Genomic DNA, 19,869 nt, shown 5'->3' with positions numbered 1-19,869 from the left:
ATGGCAGAAAATGACTTCATACGTACAAAATACCCGTCAATTTGGCTACCTGGACATTTCGTCCCCGGACATTTCGGCGAACGGACATTTCGGCAAACGGACATTTCGTCGAACGGACATTTCGGCAAACAGACATTTCGGCGAACGGACATTTCGGCGAACAGGCATTTCGGCGAACGGACATTTCAGCGAACGGACATTTCGGCGAACGGACATTTTGGCGAACGGACATTTCGTCAAACGGACATTTTCGTCCCCGGACATTTTCTTCCCCGGACATTTTCTTGCCCGGACATTTTCGTCCCCGGACATTTTCGTCCCCGGACATTTTCGTCCCCGGACATTTTCGTCCCCGGACATTTTCGTCCCCGGACATTTTCGTCCCCGGACATTTTCGTCCCCGGACATTTTCGTCCCCGGACATTTTCGTCCCCGGACATTTTCGTCCCCGGACATTTTCGTCCCCGGACATTTTCGTCCCCGGACATTTTCGTCCCCGGACATTTTTGTCCCCGGACATTTCGTCACCGGACATTTCGTCCCGGACGGTCAACTTTTTTCCTGTATTTTATACATTTTTTGATCATTTGAAATTGTGTATGCCGTTTAACAACTTTTGTAGGGGATTTGTTTGTTTTGTTTTCAAGTATCTTTTTTGTCAACTGGGCTCGTTTTTAGCCATTTTGGCTCTAATCTGAAAACCCTGTCCACTTTGGAGAACATTTTAGACTTAAGTACACCCTTTGTGAGTAAATTATTATTATTTTTTTATCGTTTAATAAGGAGAATTCCAATCATTAATAAGGGAAACAATTGACAGGTATGCGTAAAATACTTTTTCAAACCCATTATTTAGAAAAAAAATGTTTTGACTAAATTCCGATCATCTACATGACAAATAAAAGTAAAAACACTTTTTAAAGTGGCCCTTAGAGATTTAAAAAAAAAAAAGTTTGGACATCCCTACACTAAAAAAAGACACACCGATATGTGTCTTTTCTACACACATGCATTAAAAAAGCCAATTTTTTTTCTATCCCCAAATTCAACATGACATGTAATGATCTCAATCAAGCCTGAGAGACAGAACTAATCAGGGTGTGCTCTTCGCTAGCATAATGCAGTCAGTCGGCATAATGACCGTGCCACGTTCCTGTCGGCGGACATTACTCTCCGACGTGAAAGCGCCACAGCCTCCTTCCTAATTGGACTAAACTTTGAGCTATGAGAGGACATTACACATGTCCCGCATTAATTCCCCTGCCACGTTTTTACATTGGTAATTATTTGAACGTCCTTAGCCGCAGACTTGGAAGGAAGATCAGGTGGCTGCTGGGATATTTTAGTTCCAGTTACACTTGTCTCCATTTACTACATTTTTGAGAAACATGTACTTTTATGTTTGTTTTTGCGGTTTTTTTCTTGGTATTAAAGTCGGACAATCACCTGAGGGGACACTGTGTTGCTTTGATAGATTGGATTTTGTTGAGCCTCTAACCAGAGTTTTTTTTTTTTGTAAAATAAACACAAAAAGTGGTTTAAAAAATAGGTTTAATCCCATTTTGCTACTGGGGTATGTCATAGGTGGATGGTTGGCTTCTTCTTCTTTGCACAGTGTCCTCTTCTGTTAATTTTCATTAATATGACGAGCAGCATTGGAGTTTGTGGGGGCAACATTGAGTTTAAAAATTTGACAGATGGGCCAGGTCAGCACAAGATAGGATACATATAAAAAAGTGCATCCGTTAACAGTACATATGAAACAGAAACAGAAAACAAGGACTCAAGTATTAACATACTCACCATTGAAGTAAAAAGTATAAAGTACAAAGGAATGTATTAGAAAAATTAAAATGTCATTTAAAAAAAAGATAGAGGGGCTGTAAAACTACGGCCCGCGGGCCACTTCCGGCCCGCTAGGCCTTTTAATCCCGCCCGCCGATGTTGTCCAAATGTTTTTTTTTTTAATCTTTTTTTATTTTTTTTAACTAAGATGGCGCCATCACGCGGAAGCCAGTGACAGTAGGTCTGGCCACTTTTATTTGTTTTTAATGTTTTACAGCCCTTTTTATCATTTTTTTTAAATTACATTTTAATATTTGTTAATACATTCCTTTTACTTAACTTTGTACTTTTTACTTTCATAATGAGTATGTTAATACTTGATTCCTTTTTTTTTGTTTATGTTTCATATGTACTGTTAACGGATGCACTTTTTTTCGTGTTTTACAGCCCCTCTATCATTTTTTAAATGACATTTTAATATTTCTTAATACATTCCTTTTACTTGACTTTGTACTTTATACTTTTTACTTGAATGATGAGAGATGAGTATTTTCACACTTTAGTCCTTTTTTCTATTTATGTTTCATATGTACTGTTAACGGATGCACTTTTTTATATGTATCAAATCTTGTGCTGACCCCGCCCATCTGTCAAATTTTTAAAGTCAATGTGGTCCCTAGGCCCAAAAGTTACTTAAAAAGATTAATTTCTGCCTAAATTTTTCATGTAGTCCAAACACAATAGACCTTCTTAAGTTTCTCATCCCCTTGCATCAAAAAAATAAAGTTTCCCCCGCAACAAATGGCCGCCACGACCGAGCAGCTTGACCTCTTTAAGTCGCCGCTGTGAAGCTTTTGGTGTTGCTTGTCAACAACTCAACTCAAAAGGGAGACAACTAACTAGCTAACTAACTCCCTCCCGGCTTATAGCTCTTGTAATGTTTGTTAAGAGAATGAACTTTTCTCAGATACGTCCATCATCTCACTTGGCCCGTCCGTCTGCAGGGGATCAACCAAAAAAAAACCCCAAAAAAACACTTCTTTTGGTCTTCTTCAGTAGAGATCAAGAAAAGAGCCATTGATTTTTTTTTTGTTCGTTTTTTTTGTTATTCTTACCTTGTTGTTTGCCTTCCTCTTTTGGCTTCAGCTACATTTGCGCGCTAGCAGGGGGTCCTCCATGTTTTTCAGTACTGCCAATCAAAAAGGGGGTGGATCAAAACACATTTTTTGGAAGGAGGCCAGGGAGGAACAAGCTTTGGAACAAAAAAAAATGATAATAACCAAAAGTTTGCGGTCACTAGCTTTGCCGTATCGTTTTCAATTTTTTTATCGAGTCAGACAAGTTTGCTGAGTTCAGCCATTTTTTTTTATGTTATCCCCTAAAGGCCTTGCCAGCATTTTGTGATTGATACTTAGAAGTGTGAATTAAAGGAAATGCCGTTTGATTAGTTGAAGCTTGAAGGCGCACATCTAGCTTTACATTAAACACCTTATACGCGCTAAAAACACAGTGTGAATAGTAAACAACTAGCGTTACTTGATAGTGCGTCAAGTTAAATATTTACTGTATTTTTTTGCATGTACAGTAATCCCTCAAATAGTGCGGTTTTACGACATCAGATTTTTTTTTTGGTAGAATTTTTTTTTTTTTGTTAATTTTTTTTTCTCAATTCCTAAAAGTGAAAATTCACTCTGAAACTCAAAAGTGAAGCCACTCCCCTGTCCTCCGCTTGCTAGTAGGACTCAGCAATGAAATAAAAAAATATATATATATTTAATTTTTTTTTAAATATGGTTGACTTTACTTTGCGTTTTTTTTGGCCTAAATTAAATGCGATAATCAAGGGATAAATGTACACCAAGGGTGGCAACTTTAATTTCAACTCGATTTTGTGGGCCAGACTATTTTAGATAATATTTATATATATATTTTTTTAAATGGATTAAAAGAACTAGAATAAAATCCCTCAATATTCAGTTTTTTAATAGATCTAAAACTGTTTATTTTAGCTTTTTTTAAAATATATTTTTAGATTTTACCAAATGATTTTTGAACTAAAAACACAGAAACAAATTGATAAAAAAATGAGAATTATTAAATTATTATTTGCATTTTTTTTTGTTAATTTTCTGATCTACATTAACTGCGATAATCAAGGGATTACTGTAGTCAGACTCGAGTTGGTTCATGGGCTGCATTAGCGTCAACTCGATTTTTTTGTGGGCCGGACCATTTTAGATATAATATTTAGATTTTTTTATTTATAAATGGGTTAAAAGAACTAGATTAAAAGCCCTGAATATTCAGTTTTTTTATAGATCTAAAACAATGTTTATTTGAGCTTTTTTAAAATATAATTTTAGATTTTACAAAATGATTTTTGAACTAAAAACAGAAAAAAATGAATAAAAAATACAATTATTGATTTAAAAAGGGGAAAATCAGGAAATTTAATATACATCTATACTCTTCATTTTAATTTGATCCTAAAACAGAAAGTCTGCACTTTTGATTTACTTTCCGGGCCATACAAAATAATTTCGGTGGGCCAGATTTGGCCCGCGGGCCACCACTTTGACACCATATTTGTCACTTAAATAATTATGATTGAATTGAGCATATATTAGCATAAATTAAAGAAAAAGACCAAACACCTTTTAGCAAGACAATGCAGCCTTTTGTTCATCAAAAACAGATTTTTAAGGATTGTTTTACTGAAAGCTAAAAAGTCATATTTTCTATCAAATTCGGGAGGCTATATTTGTTGTAGAATTTAATCTAAAGTCCAAACCAAACTTTTTTTCCTCATTTAGGATGCCTAAATAGTCCGAGGAGACGGCAAAGTATTAGCATGCCTGCTAAGCGTCAGTGTTAAGTCACGCTTCTCTAGCATGTGCTACTTTAGCTAACGTTCACACTTCTCTTCTGACCTGGGGAGGGGGCGCCGAAGAGGGTGTAAAGGCGGTCAAGAGTGTCGGAGTTTGCTTTTCCCATGGCGTCCGCTGCCGTTCATTAGCGACGCCGCACGTTAGCTTAATTCGACGCAACCGCGTCGAAAGCTGCGACTTCGGGTTGCTTCTAATGCTAAGGTGTTAGCGCATGGCGTGTGGCGCTCTTAATGAGTTCGAATTTGACTTAAAATTCACAATGATGAGCTTTCTGATCATATAACCGTTTGAATACGTCCCATTTTTTGAACAGTAGTCGTTTTGTGTTAGGTTTTGATAATAAAAAGCGTCTTAATTATATATTTTCCTTGTTTTTGTAGGATGCCTCCATTGCACATCGCTTCCATGTGATGAGAGAGAAGCACCCTGAGAAATTCAACAGCAGGTAGGTTAAGTTAAATGAACCTTTTAAAATGTCTACTTTTTATGTGATTAATGTGTTTTCTTTCACATATACTGTATTTGTCGTTAAAAAAAATGATGACTGAATTGAGGGTATGGTTCATATATGTACTAATTAGACTTGACATACACAAAACGCCATAACACATTTGTACTGTATTACAAATATGAATATGGAGATGAAAATTGTGAATCAGGGGGCGACTTATACGCGAGAAATTGTAAAATTCAACTATATTTAGGTAATTTTAAGGTGTGGCCTATTTGTGGAGGCGGCTTATACGTGAGAAATTTTAAAATTTAACAGTTTTAAGGGTGTGGCTTATACGTGGGGGTGGCTAATATGCGAGAAATTGTAAAATTCAGCAAGTTTAGGGGTGTGGCTTATACGCGGAGCTGGCTTATACGCGAGAAATTGTAAATTTGAGCAATTTTTAGGGTATTGCTTATACGTGGAGGCGGCTTATACGTGAGAAATTGTAAAATTCAACAATTTTTAGGGTATTGCTTATACGTGGAGGCGGCTTATACGCGAGAAATTATAAATTTCAACAATTTTAAGGGTGTGGCTTATACGTGGGAAATTGTAAAATACAACAATTTTTCTGGTATTGCTTATACGTGGAGGCGGCTTATATGCGACAAATTATAAATTTCAACAATTTTAAGGGTGTGGCTTATACCTGGAGGCGGCTTATACGTGAGAAATTGTAAAATTCAACTATTTTAAGGGTGTGGCTTATAAGTGAAGGCGGCTAATATGCGAGAAAATATGCTACTGTACTTTCCTAGACTTTCTTTGCTCCATTTTTGACCCTGGGTTTAATTTATGGATTTTTAAGGCCTAACTAGCATCATGCTAGCTTGTTAGAACAATGGGGGTTCATTTAGCTTAGCATCATGATAACATTGCCACTTAAACCTCCTGATAACTACTTAAATATTTATAATATGTTATATTTCGTATTATTTAACTCATAATAGACGTAGCAATTCATGTGAATTGTAATTATACATTTCCAAGCAGAAATGACCAAAAAATTTTGAGTTTTGTTTTTCTCAACTGGTGGCCAAAGGACAAAAACCATGTCTTAAATTCGAGTAGGCGGAGCCTGTCCGAAGGGAACATCATTAAAGCAGCGTCTCGTCTCGGCGCCGTTTAGCGTGGCGTCCTATGACGAATGGACGCTCCTCATATTTAGCCTTTGTGATGAGCCGCGGGAGACGTGTTCACCTTTGGCACGCGGACAAATGTGGCATCTCCACTATGTTTCCATCAATATTTAACGTGCGCCCATACATCTCCACTAGCGGCGGGGAGTCATCCAGGGCCTAATTGAATTGGCTTGGCTAGTTTGACATGGCGGATCAGTCAGAGCCATGACACGCCGCCTCCTAATAATCCCATTTGCGCTCGTTAACATATGTTAGCCTGATCACGCTCCGCCATTTAGCCACGCCACATCCTCCTGACGCACATGGCGGCCTAATGTCAAGTCAACGTTCCAAATGGCATTTTGGAGAAAACATGGCGGATGTTTATGCCTTTTCAGGCTTATTAAATTTTTTTTCTCATTGGCTGCCATAGATTGGGATAGACAGTAATTTTTGTCTTTTAATCGGGGTTTAAAAAACATTTTTTTGTTTTTAAAACATGGGTTAAAAACCATTTTTGGGGGTTTTTAAAAGTGGTTTAAAAATATTTTTGGTTTTATTAATGGTTTAGAAAATATTTTTGGTTTTAAAAATGGTTTAAAAATATTTTTGGTTTTTAAACATGTTTAAAAAGTGTTTTTGGTGTTTAAACATTGTTTAAAAATATTTTTTATTGATTAAACATGGTTTAAAAATCTTTTTGGTTTTTAAACACGCTTTAAAAACATTTTTGGTTTTAAAAAATGGTTTAAAAACATTTTTGGTTTTTAAACATTGTTTTAAAAGTATTTTTGGTGATTAAACATGGTTTAAAAACTATGTTTGGGTTTTAAACATGGTTTAAAAATATTTTTGTGTTTTAAACATGGTTTAAAAACATGTTTGGTTTTTAAACATTGTTTAAAAATATTTTTTGTGATTAAACATGGTTTAAAAATATTTTTGGTTTTTAAACATGGTTTAAAAATATTTTTGGTTTTTAAACATGGTTTAAAAACATTTTTGGATTTTCAGAATGGTTTAAAACATTTTTGGTTTTTAAACATTGTTTAAAAAATCTTTTTGGTGATTAAACATGGTTTAAAAATATTTTTGGGGTTTAAACAAGGTTCAAAAACATTTTTGGTTTTTAAACATGGTTTATAAAACATTTTTGGTTTTTAAACATGGTTTAAAAAACATTTTGGGTTTATAAACATGATTTAAATAAAAAGCCTTTTATAAAACAAGTGCACATTCCGTCCCGTTTTACACCAGCCGCCATTTTTTTTTTGGTAGCACAATGATAAGTCGCGTCGTTTCCAACGGTCACGAAGCCCGTGGATAAATCCAACAAAAATGTGGGCTACCTTGTGAAACTATCAGCATGCATTATTGAAGTGGCAAGGATAGTGTGTAATAGAGAGATCCTAAAGCCATTCGCCGCCGTGAATTATTAACAGGATTCAAATAACAGACAGAATCATTTTCTTAAAATACCTCAATCATTTTTCAAGGAAGCCTGGCAAAAATGGCCAGGAAACAACGGAAAATGCCCCGTGTTGACATCCCATGACGTTAAAAAAAGGGACAAAACGATACAATCTTTCAGAAACAGTGAACAGCTATTTATAAGTTGACCTTCAGCCTTTACAGACTTTTTGTCTTTTAAAAGAAACATAAATATTAGGTATTATTGCTATTCTTATAAAAAATATTTTAAATATGATTAATGACATAAATACATATACATATATACACCCACACACATACACAAACATATATATAAATACATATATACATATATTCACGTACATATACACACATATACATATATACACGTATACATATATACACGTATACATATATACACGTATACATATATACACGTATACATATATACACGTATACATATATACACGTATACATATATACACGTATACATATATACACGTATACATATATACACGTATACATATATACACATTTACGTATATACACATATACATATATACACACATATATACACATACACATACATATATACATAAATACACACATATACACATATACATATATTCACACATATACACATATATACATATATACAAATGTACATATATACATATATACACATATACATATATACACACATACACATACCTATATACACATACACATATATACATATATACAAATATACAAATATACATATATACACATATACATATATACATATATACACACATACACATACATATATACATAAATACACACATATACATATATTCACACATATACACACACAACAATATATGTGTGTATATATGTATGTGTATTTATGTATATATATATATATATATATATATATATATATATATATATATAGATATATATAGATATATATATATATATATATATATATATATATATATATATATATATATATATATATATATATATATATATATATATATATATATATATATATATATATATATATATATATATATATATATATATATATATATATATATATATATATATATATATATATATATATATACATATATACATACATATATACACACATATACATGGACACACATTTTTTAGAATTAAAACAAATATTCCAAGTAACTTCAAATCATAACTTTGATGTTCAATCGCGATTTGAAAGAAATAGACCATCAAACCCATCTTGAATTGCCCAACACAATACACGTATACATATATACACGTATACATATATACACATTTACGTATATACACATATACATATATACACACATATATACACATACACATACATATATACATAAATACACACATATACACATATACATATATTCACACATATACACATATATACATATATACAAATGTACATATATACATATATACACATATACATATATACACACATACACATACCTATATACACATACACATATATACATATATACAAATATACAAATATACATATATACACATATACATATATACATATATACACACATACACATACATATATACATAAATACACACATATACATATATTCACACATATACACACACAACAATATATGTGTGTATATATGTATGTGTATTTATGTATATATATATATATATATATATATATATATATATATATAGATATATATATATATATATATATATATATATATATATATATATATATATATATATATATATATATATATATATATATATATATATATATATATATATATATATATATATATATATATATATATATATATATATATATATATATATATATATATATATATATATATATATACATATATACATACATATATACACACATATACATGGACACACATTTTTTAGAATTAAAACAAATATTCCAAGTAACTTCAAATCATAACTTTGATGTTCAATCGCGATTTGAAAGAAATAGACCATCAAACCCATCTTGAATTGCCCAACACAATTGCCTTAATTGTAAAGGCAGTAGATATCAGGTTGATGGAATGTGGGGGGTCTCGCACCGCTAGCCGCCGACCCCCCTTCCCCCCTTTCCCTTGGCACCTCGTGTCCTATCCATCTTGTATAGTATTTGCACCTTGGGGTGATTACCAGGGCCAAGGTGTGAAGATTTGACACTCGGCAGATAGATTCATTTACTACCGCCACTGCCGGACCTGGAGGTGATAATGAGGTCGAGGATTAAAAGTAGGCAATCAGCCGGCCCGTGACCGCTTCTTCTTCTTCGTTAACAAAAAAAAAATAGTACCCCCCATCCCCCAAACCCCCACTACGCCATCAACTGGTATTTTTTTTGCTGATCTCGTTCTCTCATGTAATTACGTGTTAATCTGTGACTCGGAGGGAGAAAGGAAGGATGGCGGTAGAATAACGACATCGGCAGGTTTTTGGGGGAAAGTTTAGTCCTTCGGGTCGATTCCGAGCGTCATTAGTAATTTATCCAGGTTTTTGTTTATTATAGCAGGGGTGTCAAACGTTGGTCTGCGGGCCGAATACTGTTTAATTTGAGATCAAGCGGGCCGGACCAGTAAACTCATTGCAAAATGACATAAAACTAACAATAAGCCCACTTTTTTCTTTTGTATTAGTCACTAATACTAATAATTAGTGCAAAAAATAAGTAAATTATCAAAATGTTTAGTAAAATAATTTTCCTTTTACATTATGAACAATATATTATGAACAAGAGAATAACATAAGGACATAAATAAATGTCAATTAATGTTGTCTGCACGTACTAAAACACTGCGCCCCTAGCGGATAATACAAGAACTACAAATTTTAAAGAAAATTCATATTTTTTTTATACAATGCAGCTATCTTCCACGGGCCGTACCAAACCACCAGACAGGCCGGATCCGGCCCGCGGGCCGTATGTTTGACGGTTTATAGTTTGCTATTTAACGTTAGCGGAATGTCCTAAAAATAACTACATTTTAAGACTCTTACTTTTAAGATCTTCTGTTCTTCTGAAAATGTCCTGATCTGGAATGACCTCAGATCACATGATCAAGTCGTAGTCATCCCAAACCCATTTTTTTTTTGGTTGAAAACCAGTCGTTTCAATAAGCACTTTCCTAGAAGCCCAATTTTCGGGTTTCTTTCCTCTTGTTACATTGCTGTGGACTGTAAAATACTTTTTTTCCCACTTAACAACAGTGTCCTACACTGTAACACGCCAGGTGTTGAATTTCTAGGGTGTCTAAGGTGTTTTAAGGTGACCAAAAATTTGGCCAGATAACAATCGCCTTAAAAAAAACAGCAACAGATAACAACATAACAGGCTGTAAGTAACTGTGCCAGCTCAAATTTTCAGTGGACCTCGCATTTTGGTCAAGAAAAGACAAAAAAATCGATTGGCTGACTTTGGGTATCATTGAGGTCGTGACCGGACGTTTGGTCCCTTTTGGTCAAATGTACTTAGATATTAAACTCTCTCTCTTAGATATTAAACTCTCTCTCTTAGATATTAAACTCTCTCTTAGATATTAAACTCTTTCTTAGATATGAAACTTAGATATTAAACTCTTAGATATTAAATTCTTAGATATTATACTCTTAGATATTAAACTCTTAGATATTAAACTCATAGATATTAAACTCTTAGATATTAAACTCTTAGATATTTTTCTCTTAGATATTAAACTTAGATATTAAACTCTTAGATAATAAACTCTTAGATATGAAACTCTTAGATATTAAACTCTTAGATAATAAACTCTTAGATAATAAACTCTTAGATGTTAAACTCTTAGATATTAGACTCTTAGATATTAAACTCTTAGATATTTTTATCTTAGATATTTTTATCTTAGATATCAAACTCTTAGATATTAAACTGTTAGATATTAAACTCTTAGATATTAAACTATTAGATATTAAACTCTTAGATATTAAATTCTTAGATTTTAAACTCTTAGATATTTTTCTCTTAGATATGAAACTCTTAGATATGAAACTCTTAGATATTAAACTCTCTTAGATATGAAACTCTTAGATAATAAACTCTTAGATATTAAACTCTCTTAGATATTAAACTCTCTTAGATATTAAACTTTCTTAGATATTAAACTCTCTCTTAGATATTAAGCTCTCTCTCTTAGATATTAAACTCTCTTAGATATTAAACTCTCTCTTAGATATTAAACTTTCTCTCTTACATATTAAACTCTTAGATATTAAACTCTCTTAGATATTAAACTCTCTCTCTCTCATAAATATAATTTTTAGAGTTGTTTTCAACAATAAACTCTGTCACCATTTGACTGGCGACCAAACGTCCGGCAACCAAACCTCCGAGCACCATTGAGGTTTTTGAACTCAAGACCAAAACTGCAAAAAAGTCTAGATCATAGCCCAAAGACCAAAACCCTACCTTCAAAAATTCTCCTAAACACCTGAAAACCATTCACTCTAGCATCCAACCCTAATTGGACCCCCCCCCCCCCCAAACCCCACCAACCAATCCCATCCCACCCCCTAAAAACCCTCTACTCCCAAAATAAGCTCCAAACCAGTCAATTTCTTTCTGTCCTTGGCCACACCTTGATGTCCTCTTGATATTTGGCCTTCTATTTAAGGTCTTCTAACATCTAACGGCTTCAGCGCGCCCCTCCCGGGACGCCCCCGCCCTTAACGGGGGCCCCCGCGGACCCCCAGGCTCCGACTGTGCTGTGTAACCATCCCGAGTTAACCTTTCCCGAAGGCGCAGGGAAGCCCGGGCATGCGGCGCTCTTTAGCATAATGAGCCATGTTCATCAAAGCGCCGCCGCCGCGTGCTGGATGGGGCGACGCCACAATGTGTGCGTTTCTCTGCGCCGGTTGTTGGAAATGACACCCCCGCACACACACACTCACACACACACACACACACTAGGCCGCCCTCGGACCTCATTTGAGGATGAAATCGTTTATGCGACCAAAGTGTCATCTATAATTAATGAGCACTTGTGTGTAATTTAGAAGGAGCTCACCTGTGGCCTCCCGTCCCACAGCTCACACACACTCGGGCGCTTACACACTTAACCTCACCTAAAGTCACTTGACTCGGACTAGGCAGCTTCGTTTCAATGCCTGTTGAGTTTTGTGGGTTTTTTGCATGGCAACGCGTTGGTAACATAACATAAAGAAATTGAAATGAACTTGGGTTATGATGCTGGAACACTCAAAAATAAGTTTACTGTATTTTCACGACTATAAGGCGCACTTAAAGGTCTTAAATTTTCTCCGAAATAGATAGTGCGCCTTGTAATCCAGTGCGCCTTATATATGGAAAAAACAGAAAACGAAAAACCACCACTGTCGGATATTAAAAAAACACAAACACCTGAACTGAAACAATACTGTTAAATATGCAGATCAGCCATCTTAGTTTACAAAATCTTCCATCATATAGCTCCTCCCCCACTGCAAGATTTTATACAAAAAAAGTCCAAAACATTAACAATGGCTGGCTCTAGAGGTGACTGTGTAGCGTGTGATTTATACCTGGAAGTCAATAGCAATTGCCGTATTTTCACCACTATAAGGCGCACTTAAAAGTCTTACATTTTCTCCAAAATAGACAGTGCGCCTTATAATACAGTGCGCCTTATAATACAGTGCGCCTTATAATACAGTGCGCCTTATAATACAGTACGCCTTATATATGGAAAAAAATGTCATTCCTTGAGCGTGCGCCTTAAAATGCGGTGCACCTTATAGTCGTGAAAATACGGAAATCTAACCTTACACTAATCTTAAATCTAATTTTGTTTACAATTTTGATACCTTTCTTGGCTCTATTGGCCCCACCTCCACCCTAACTTTCAGATGCAACCTATCGAGGGTTGTTTGCTTTTGTCTCCCCTTCAAAATATTCCCAAAATGATGCATTCAAATGTCCTCACAATAGTATAACGCACCAACAAAAAGTAGTAAATACTCTTCTCGTATTAGCGAACAAGCTCCGCCATTTACACTGACTAACAGTAAAAAAAAAACACTGACAAAAATGTAAAGCTCCGCCCAGTGCTCGTACAGTGGATATTCATGCTAAATAAATTAGCTATTGCTTCAAAGATACTTTCTAGTGAAGTACTTTTTTTTATATATAAAATGTGATTTTTGAACACTGTTTACTTCACAATAGCAGACTTGAGAATTTTTTGAGATTTTTGGGGGAATTTTTAATGATTAAAATGTCCATTACTAAACTGTTGACCAAGTTGAATCATGCTTACATATTTCCTTTTGTCTTTCAAAAAATGATACATTGAATTAATTATTAGTCCCATGATTAACAAAAAAAAACAGTGGCAGTGATTACATTGGTCAAAAAACTTGAACATAATTCACCATCTCTCCTTCAAAATATCGAACCTACAAAGCAACATCTTTAATGGCATTTTTTTTAAATCCTGCTTTACAAAGTCTCCAAAAATTGGCTACTTTTTCAAACAAAAGTCGACTTACGAAGCGGCTCGGGTCGTTCCTCAAACTGCCAAAGGCGAATCCGTCCGCTACAGGCGGCGTGTTGCTAAAACACCACGACGCGGCGCATTGATGCGGCGAGCCATCTTGGTTATGGCAATGTGATATTTATCACCTCTGATCAAGAAGAAATTAGTGGTAGAATAAGGTCGTAGATCACTATGAGATAGATGAAGTGTCAGTGCTGCAGAAAAATCAATGGAAGCCATGTTGTGTTAAGTGCGAGGCAACGTGCCTTAGGGCGCCCGTCTTCGCCACGGCGTCTGTTCGGATGAGCGAGCAGCCAAGTGATATTCCAAGACAAAACCCTCTTAAAGTCAAGAAAGTACAGTGACAGAGACTTGACCACTGCAAATCTTCTACTTCTACTGATTGATTTTTCAGTGACATTGATGATCTAATTCGCCAAATGTCTCCTGGAAATGCTTTAAACCAACTTAAGGTCACCTGGAAATGGCTTAAACCAACAAGAGGGTACCCTGAAATACCCTAAATCAACAGCAAGTCACCTGGAAATGCCCTAAACCAACTTAAGGTCACCTGGAAATTCCCTAAGCCAACTTAAAGTCACCTGGAAAAGCCCTAAACCAACTTAAGGTCACCTGGAAATGCCCTAAATCATTTTAAGGTCACCTGGAAATGCCCTAAACCAACAACAAGTCAACTAGAAATACCCTAAAAACAAGCAAGTCGCCTGGAGATGCCATAAACCAACAGGAGGTCACCTGGAAATGCCCTAAACCAACTTAAGGTCACCTGGAAATGCCCTAAATCATTTTAAGGTCACCTGGAAATGCCCTAAACCAACTTAAGGTCACCTGGAAATGCCCAAAACCATTTTAAGGTCACCTGGAAATGCTCTAAACCATTTTAAGATCACCTGGAAATGCCCTATCCGACTTAAGGTCACCTGGAAATTCCCTAAACCATTTTAAGGTCACCTGGAAATGCCTTAAACCAATTTAAGGTCACCTGGAAATGCCTTAAACCAATTTAAGGTCACCTGGAAATGCCCTACACCAACAGCAAGTAACCTGGAAAGGTCCTAAAACAACAGAAAGTCAACTGGAAATACACTAAACCAACAGCAAGTAGCCTGGAGATGCCTTAAACCAACTTAAGGTCACCTGGAAATGCCCTAAACCGACTTAAGGTCACCTGGAAATCCCATAAACTAACTTAAGGTCACCTGGAAATGCCATAAACTGACTTAAGGTCACCTGGAAATACCCTAAACCAACTTAATGTCACCTGTAAATGCCCTAAACCATTTTAAGGTCACCTGGAAATGCCCTAAACCAACAGCAAGTTAACAAGAAATACCCTAAAAACAAGTGCAAATGCAAGTAGCCTGGAGATGCCCTAAACCAACTTAAGGTCACCTGTAAATGCCCTGAACCAACTGGAAGTCACCTGGTAATGCCCTAAACCAACAGCACGTAACCTGGAAAGGTCCTAAACCAACAGAAAGTCAACTGGAAATACCCTCAACCAACAGCAAATAACCTGGAAATGCTCCAAACCAACAGTCAATGACCTGGAAATGCCCCAAACCAAGAAGAAGTCACTGGGAAATGCATCCTTGAAAGTCCCTCAAAATCAATAGCAAATGATCTTAAACATTTCTAACCGCACCAGATCAAATATATATTTTGGTATGGACCAAATAAAGCCAAATATGGACTTTCCTAGCGTGGATACGCCTTAAGGTCCACTTGCTGCTTATTTCGAAGGGCGGTAATGAGAGCGGCGGTCATTAGCGTAGGAACAACAAGCCCACCGCCGGCCGTTGACGTCCTCCACGGATCTCGTGTTTGGCGTCAGTCGTCAAGGAGCAAATGACAATCCCATCCAGCTGCTAATTATCTAATGAACAGGGAAGCCGGGTGATTTGTTGCCATGGTGTTAGCTTGTTAGCTTAAGTGGTGACAATCGACAAGACCACATGCTCGCTCTTCTACTGACGTTGCTTGTTTGTACATTTAAAAAAAGAATGGTGATCAATAACGGGGTCGCATTGGAATAAAAATGTAAATTAATGCTATTTGATGGCCTTGGTTAACATTTCAATAACGATGAAGGAATCTTTATTAGTGTTAATTGTGCAAGAGCACATTTTCTGACTACAGTTCATGCTAAATTTTTCTGGTAACCTGATTTTAAATTAAAATGTATTGGATGTCTGGCATTGCTGGTGCTAAAATGTGAGTGTTAATATATATTTTTTTGATTTCTTGATTTTTGTTCTGTATTTTGTTGCATATACGCCGTATTTTTAGCAAAAAAATGACTGAATCAAGGGTACGGCTTATATGTGCATAAATTAGACTTGACATGCAAAAGAAACGGCATAACGCAAAACAATGCAAAATAGAGAAAAGATAAACGGATAAAACTTATTTAAAAAATATATTTTGACGGATGAATGAAATTCAATAAAAAAAATAAAACGTATCTTGCATAAAACATTAAAAAAATCACTTGTGGAATGCACTGTGAATCATGGGGCGGCTTATACGCGAGAAATTGTTAAATTCATTTTTTAAGCCAATTTTAAGGCAAAAAAATATGGTAGGTAAAATTCTGCATTTTTTGGTCATTTTGTTTGGGTTCTTATTTTCAATATAATGCAGTAACCTAATCATTAAATTATGATCAAATTTGAATATGTTTGTAATATGAAACGGGAAAAAAATATTGGGCTATTTATGTCAAATTTGCAAAATTGGTAATAGAAGAAATGGTCAAAAGTCACAAAGGTTAAAAATAGGTGGTCTAGTTGCTCTATTTTTCCATTTTTTTATCCAATTTTTCTCTTTAATATCACAATTTTATGATTATTTTTCTCACTTATTTTGTCAATATTTTCATATGAAATTTCCATGCCACTTCTAATAATTTAAGGACCATTTAAAACTGATATCTTTCATTCCCAGCCCTCCCAGTTCAAATAAATCGGACATTTCTTCCCATCTATAGTGATGATAACTTCAATAGTCTTCAATTGTATGGGTTTTTTCCCTTAACAAAATATTTACTCAATTTTAACAAGTAACAATTTCACTTAAAAATATTTGACTTAACTTCTCAGTTCCCAAAATATGGGCGTCGACTTGTTAAATAGCATTTATGGCAGCTGGCGCGTGGTCAATTTGCCCGCCAAATCCACAACCACCACTTTTAAATACGGCACCCTTATTTGTTTACAGCCAAACGCCACGAATGCGGCGCCCATCGACCGCCAGATAGTAAATCAGCGGCGAGTGAACCTGATGAAAGGCCATCTATAAAGTGGCTAAATGGTCCTGACAAAAGTCCTAATGAGACAATCCATAATTCAGTGATTGTTCCTTTGCTTATACTAATACGTCCACCATCATTCTTTACAATGGTCCGCTTATGTGTGTCAGCATTGTTGTTGTTGTTGTTTTTGGGGGGAGTAAGTGTCATGGCGCCCCAAGATAAATGGCGTTCTGTTTGTTTGGCGCCTTGGGGGAAGATGTGGGGAATTAGAATTCCTAGATGGGTTTAGTGCGGGTGTAGACATCGATTGGGGTTCCGCAAGGCTCGCTGTTTGGACCGTTGTTGTTTTGGATTTTTTGTGATCTTGCTGGATTGGAGTGATTGATTTTGATTGGTTGTTTTATCTGATGTAGTTGAATTTTTTTGAGGGATTGGATTTAAATGTGAATGGACTGGAGAGTTTAATTATAATTTAAATTTGGGCGTTCATTTCTATAGTTGGTGACAGTTTATATTCATTTTTTGGTTGTTAAAAAACTCTGTTTTCAAGGAAAAAACTTTTTGTTTGGTTTTTGGTTTGTCATCATTTTGTGCGTGACCGGACGTTTGGTCGCCGGTCTTTTGGTCAATTTTGGTCGCCGGTCAAATGTACTCAGATATTAAACAGTACTTAGATACTAAACTCTCTCTAATGAATATAATTTAAGAGCTGGTTTCAACAGTAAACTCTCTGTCACCATTTGACCGGCGACCAAACGTCCGGCGACCAAACGTCCAGCGACCAAACGTCCGGCGACCAAACGTCCGGCGACCAAACGTCCGGCGACCAAACGTCCGGCGACCAAACGTCCGGCGACCAAACGTCCGGCGACCAAACGTCCAGCGACCAAACGTCCGGCGACCAAACGTCCGGCGACCAAACGTCCGGCGACCAAACGTCCGGCGACCAAACGTCCGGCGACCAAACGTCCGGCGACCAAACACACGGCGACCAAACACACGGCGACCAAACGTCCGAGCACCATTTTCTGTTGCTTGGGCAAGCTGAGTTTATCTAAAAATTGGGTTATTTTAAAATTTTCACATTTTTCATGCTAGTTTCATAAGCTATGCTACGTATAAAATAGGGAGGAAGATTTACTGATAAATATGAACGCATTATTAAGTTCAATAGAGAAATTAGAGATGTTTAATGAGTGAATATTGAACATTTTGCTCACAAAACATTTTAAAAAGTCAATGTAAATGACTGAAACTAGGAAAAATATCAAAATATGCATTTTTATAGTGTAATGCTTGATTTCTTACCCTATTAAATCAACACTAATTAATTCAAGATATATTAGATATAATATTTAACATATTTGACACATTTCATAATAACCTAGCCCAAATGTCACTTTTTAAATGACTTAATCATGTTTTTAATAGTAAAAATGCACTTTGTGCAGTAGCACCAACAATATATTACATATTATTATTATTATACACAGCTGTATATAATGACAATACAGGCTTTTGATTTGATATTGTAGTATTTCACACAAAAGCCCCTCCCCCTCCCATACTCTCATATACAGTTACGAGAGAGTATAGGCAGGTAGTTAGATCATTGATCCTCACTTTGTCCCTTTTTTTTTTCAACCCTCTTCGTAAGCCATCCCTCAATTTATGACCAACGATGCGCATATTATTTTCCCGTCAAGATTAATAACTTGCAAGTGGCGGCAATGTATTTCCTTTCCGGTCTTAAGGAAATCCCTTTTTCCGCCTTTTATAGATACTATTACCCTTACCCTTGTCACCAAATTGATGTTTTTTTTCCTTCCTTCTCCTTTTAGGACAAAAAACAAGCTGTGGTACTTTGAGTTTGGAACTTCCGAGACCTTTTCGGCTACTTGCAAGAAACTACATGATTTCCTGGAAGTGGAGGTGAGACTAATATTATCATAATTTGTCGTTATGATCGGTATTTTGGTCGGTGTCTATTCTATAAAATGGGCAGGGTGGAATTGGGTAAAAACATGGCTGCAATGTTTTGACTAAGAAATTTTGACCACATCCCGTAATGCAAAACTCGCATACATTTTTGTTTTTGTGGTTAAGTGTGGGTGAAGAAACATGGTGGGTTTGTATTACAAAGCAACCATTTTTTTTCTCGGAAGCGACATAGCCTCAACAAGAGTCGTGGGGGGTGCTGGAGCTTGAATAGTAGTCACACTCATAGTTTGGGGGAATTTAGCTAGCTTTTTTAGCTAGCCTAACATGCATTTTTTTCGGAATGGGGAAGGAAACCGGAGTACCCGGAGAAAACACATGCAACCCCATGAAGATAACATGCATTTTTTACACT

At 35.6% G+C, this 19,869-nt stretch overlaps 1 protein-coding gene across 2 annotated transcripts in view; it reads left to right on the top strand.

Annotated features, from left to right (window-relative positions):
- dgkb (diacylglycerol kinase, beta) overlaps nt 1-19,869 on the top strand; it is a 50,116-nt gene that overhangs the window by 22,281 nt on the left and 7,966 nt on the right. For both annotated transcript variants that reach the window (XM_077721291.1, XM_077721292.1), the window contains exons 20-21: nt 5,054-5,118; nt 19,358-19,448. In XM_077721291.1, coding sequence (XP_077577417.1) covers nt 5,054-5,118; nt 19,358-19,448 — 156 coding nt within the window. The remainder of the gene's footprint in view (nt 1-5,053; nt 5,119-19,357; nt 19,449-19,869) is intronic.

This window comes from Stigmatopora nigra, chromosome 7, assembly GCF_051989575.1.
Source record: "Stigmatopora nigra isolate UIUO_SnigA chromosome 7, RoL_Snig_1.1, whole genome shotgun sequence".
Taxonomy (NCBI): Eukaryota; Metazoa; Chordata; class Actinopteri; order Syngnathiformes; family Syngnathidae; genus Stigmatopora; species Stigmatopora nigra.
Note: the sequence above shows the minus strand (reverse complement) of the source record. Positions and strands in the feature narration are given on the sequence as shown.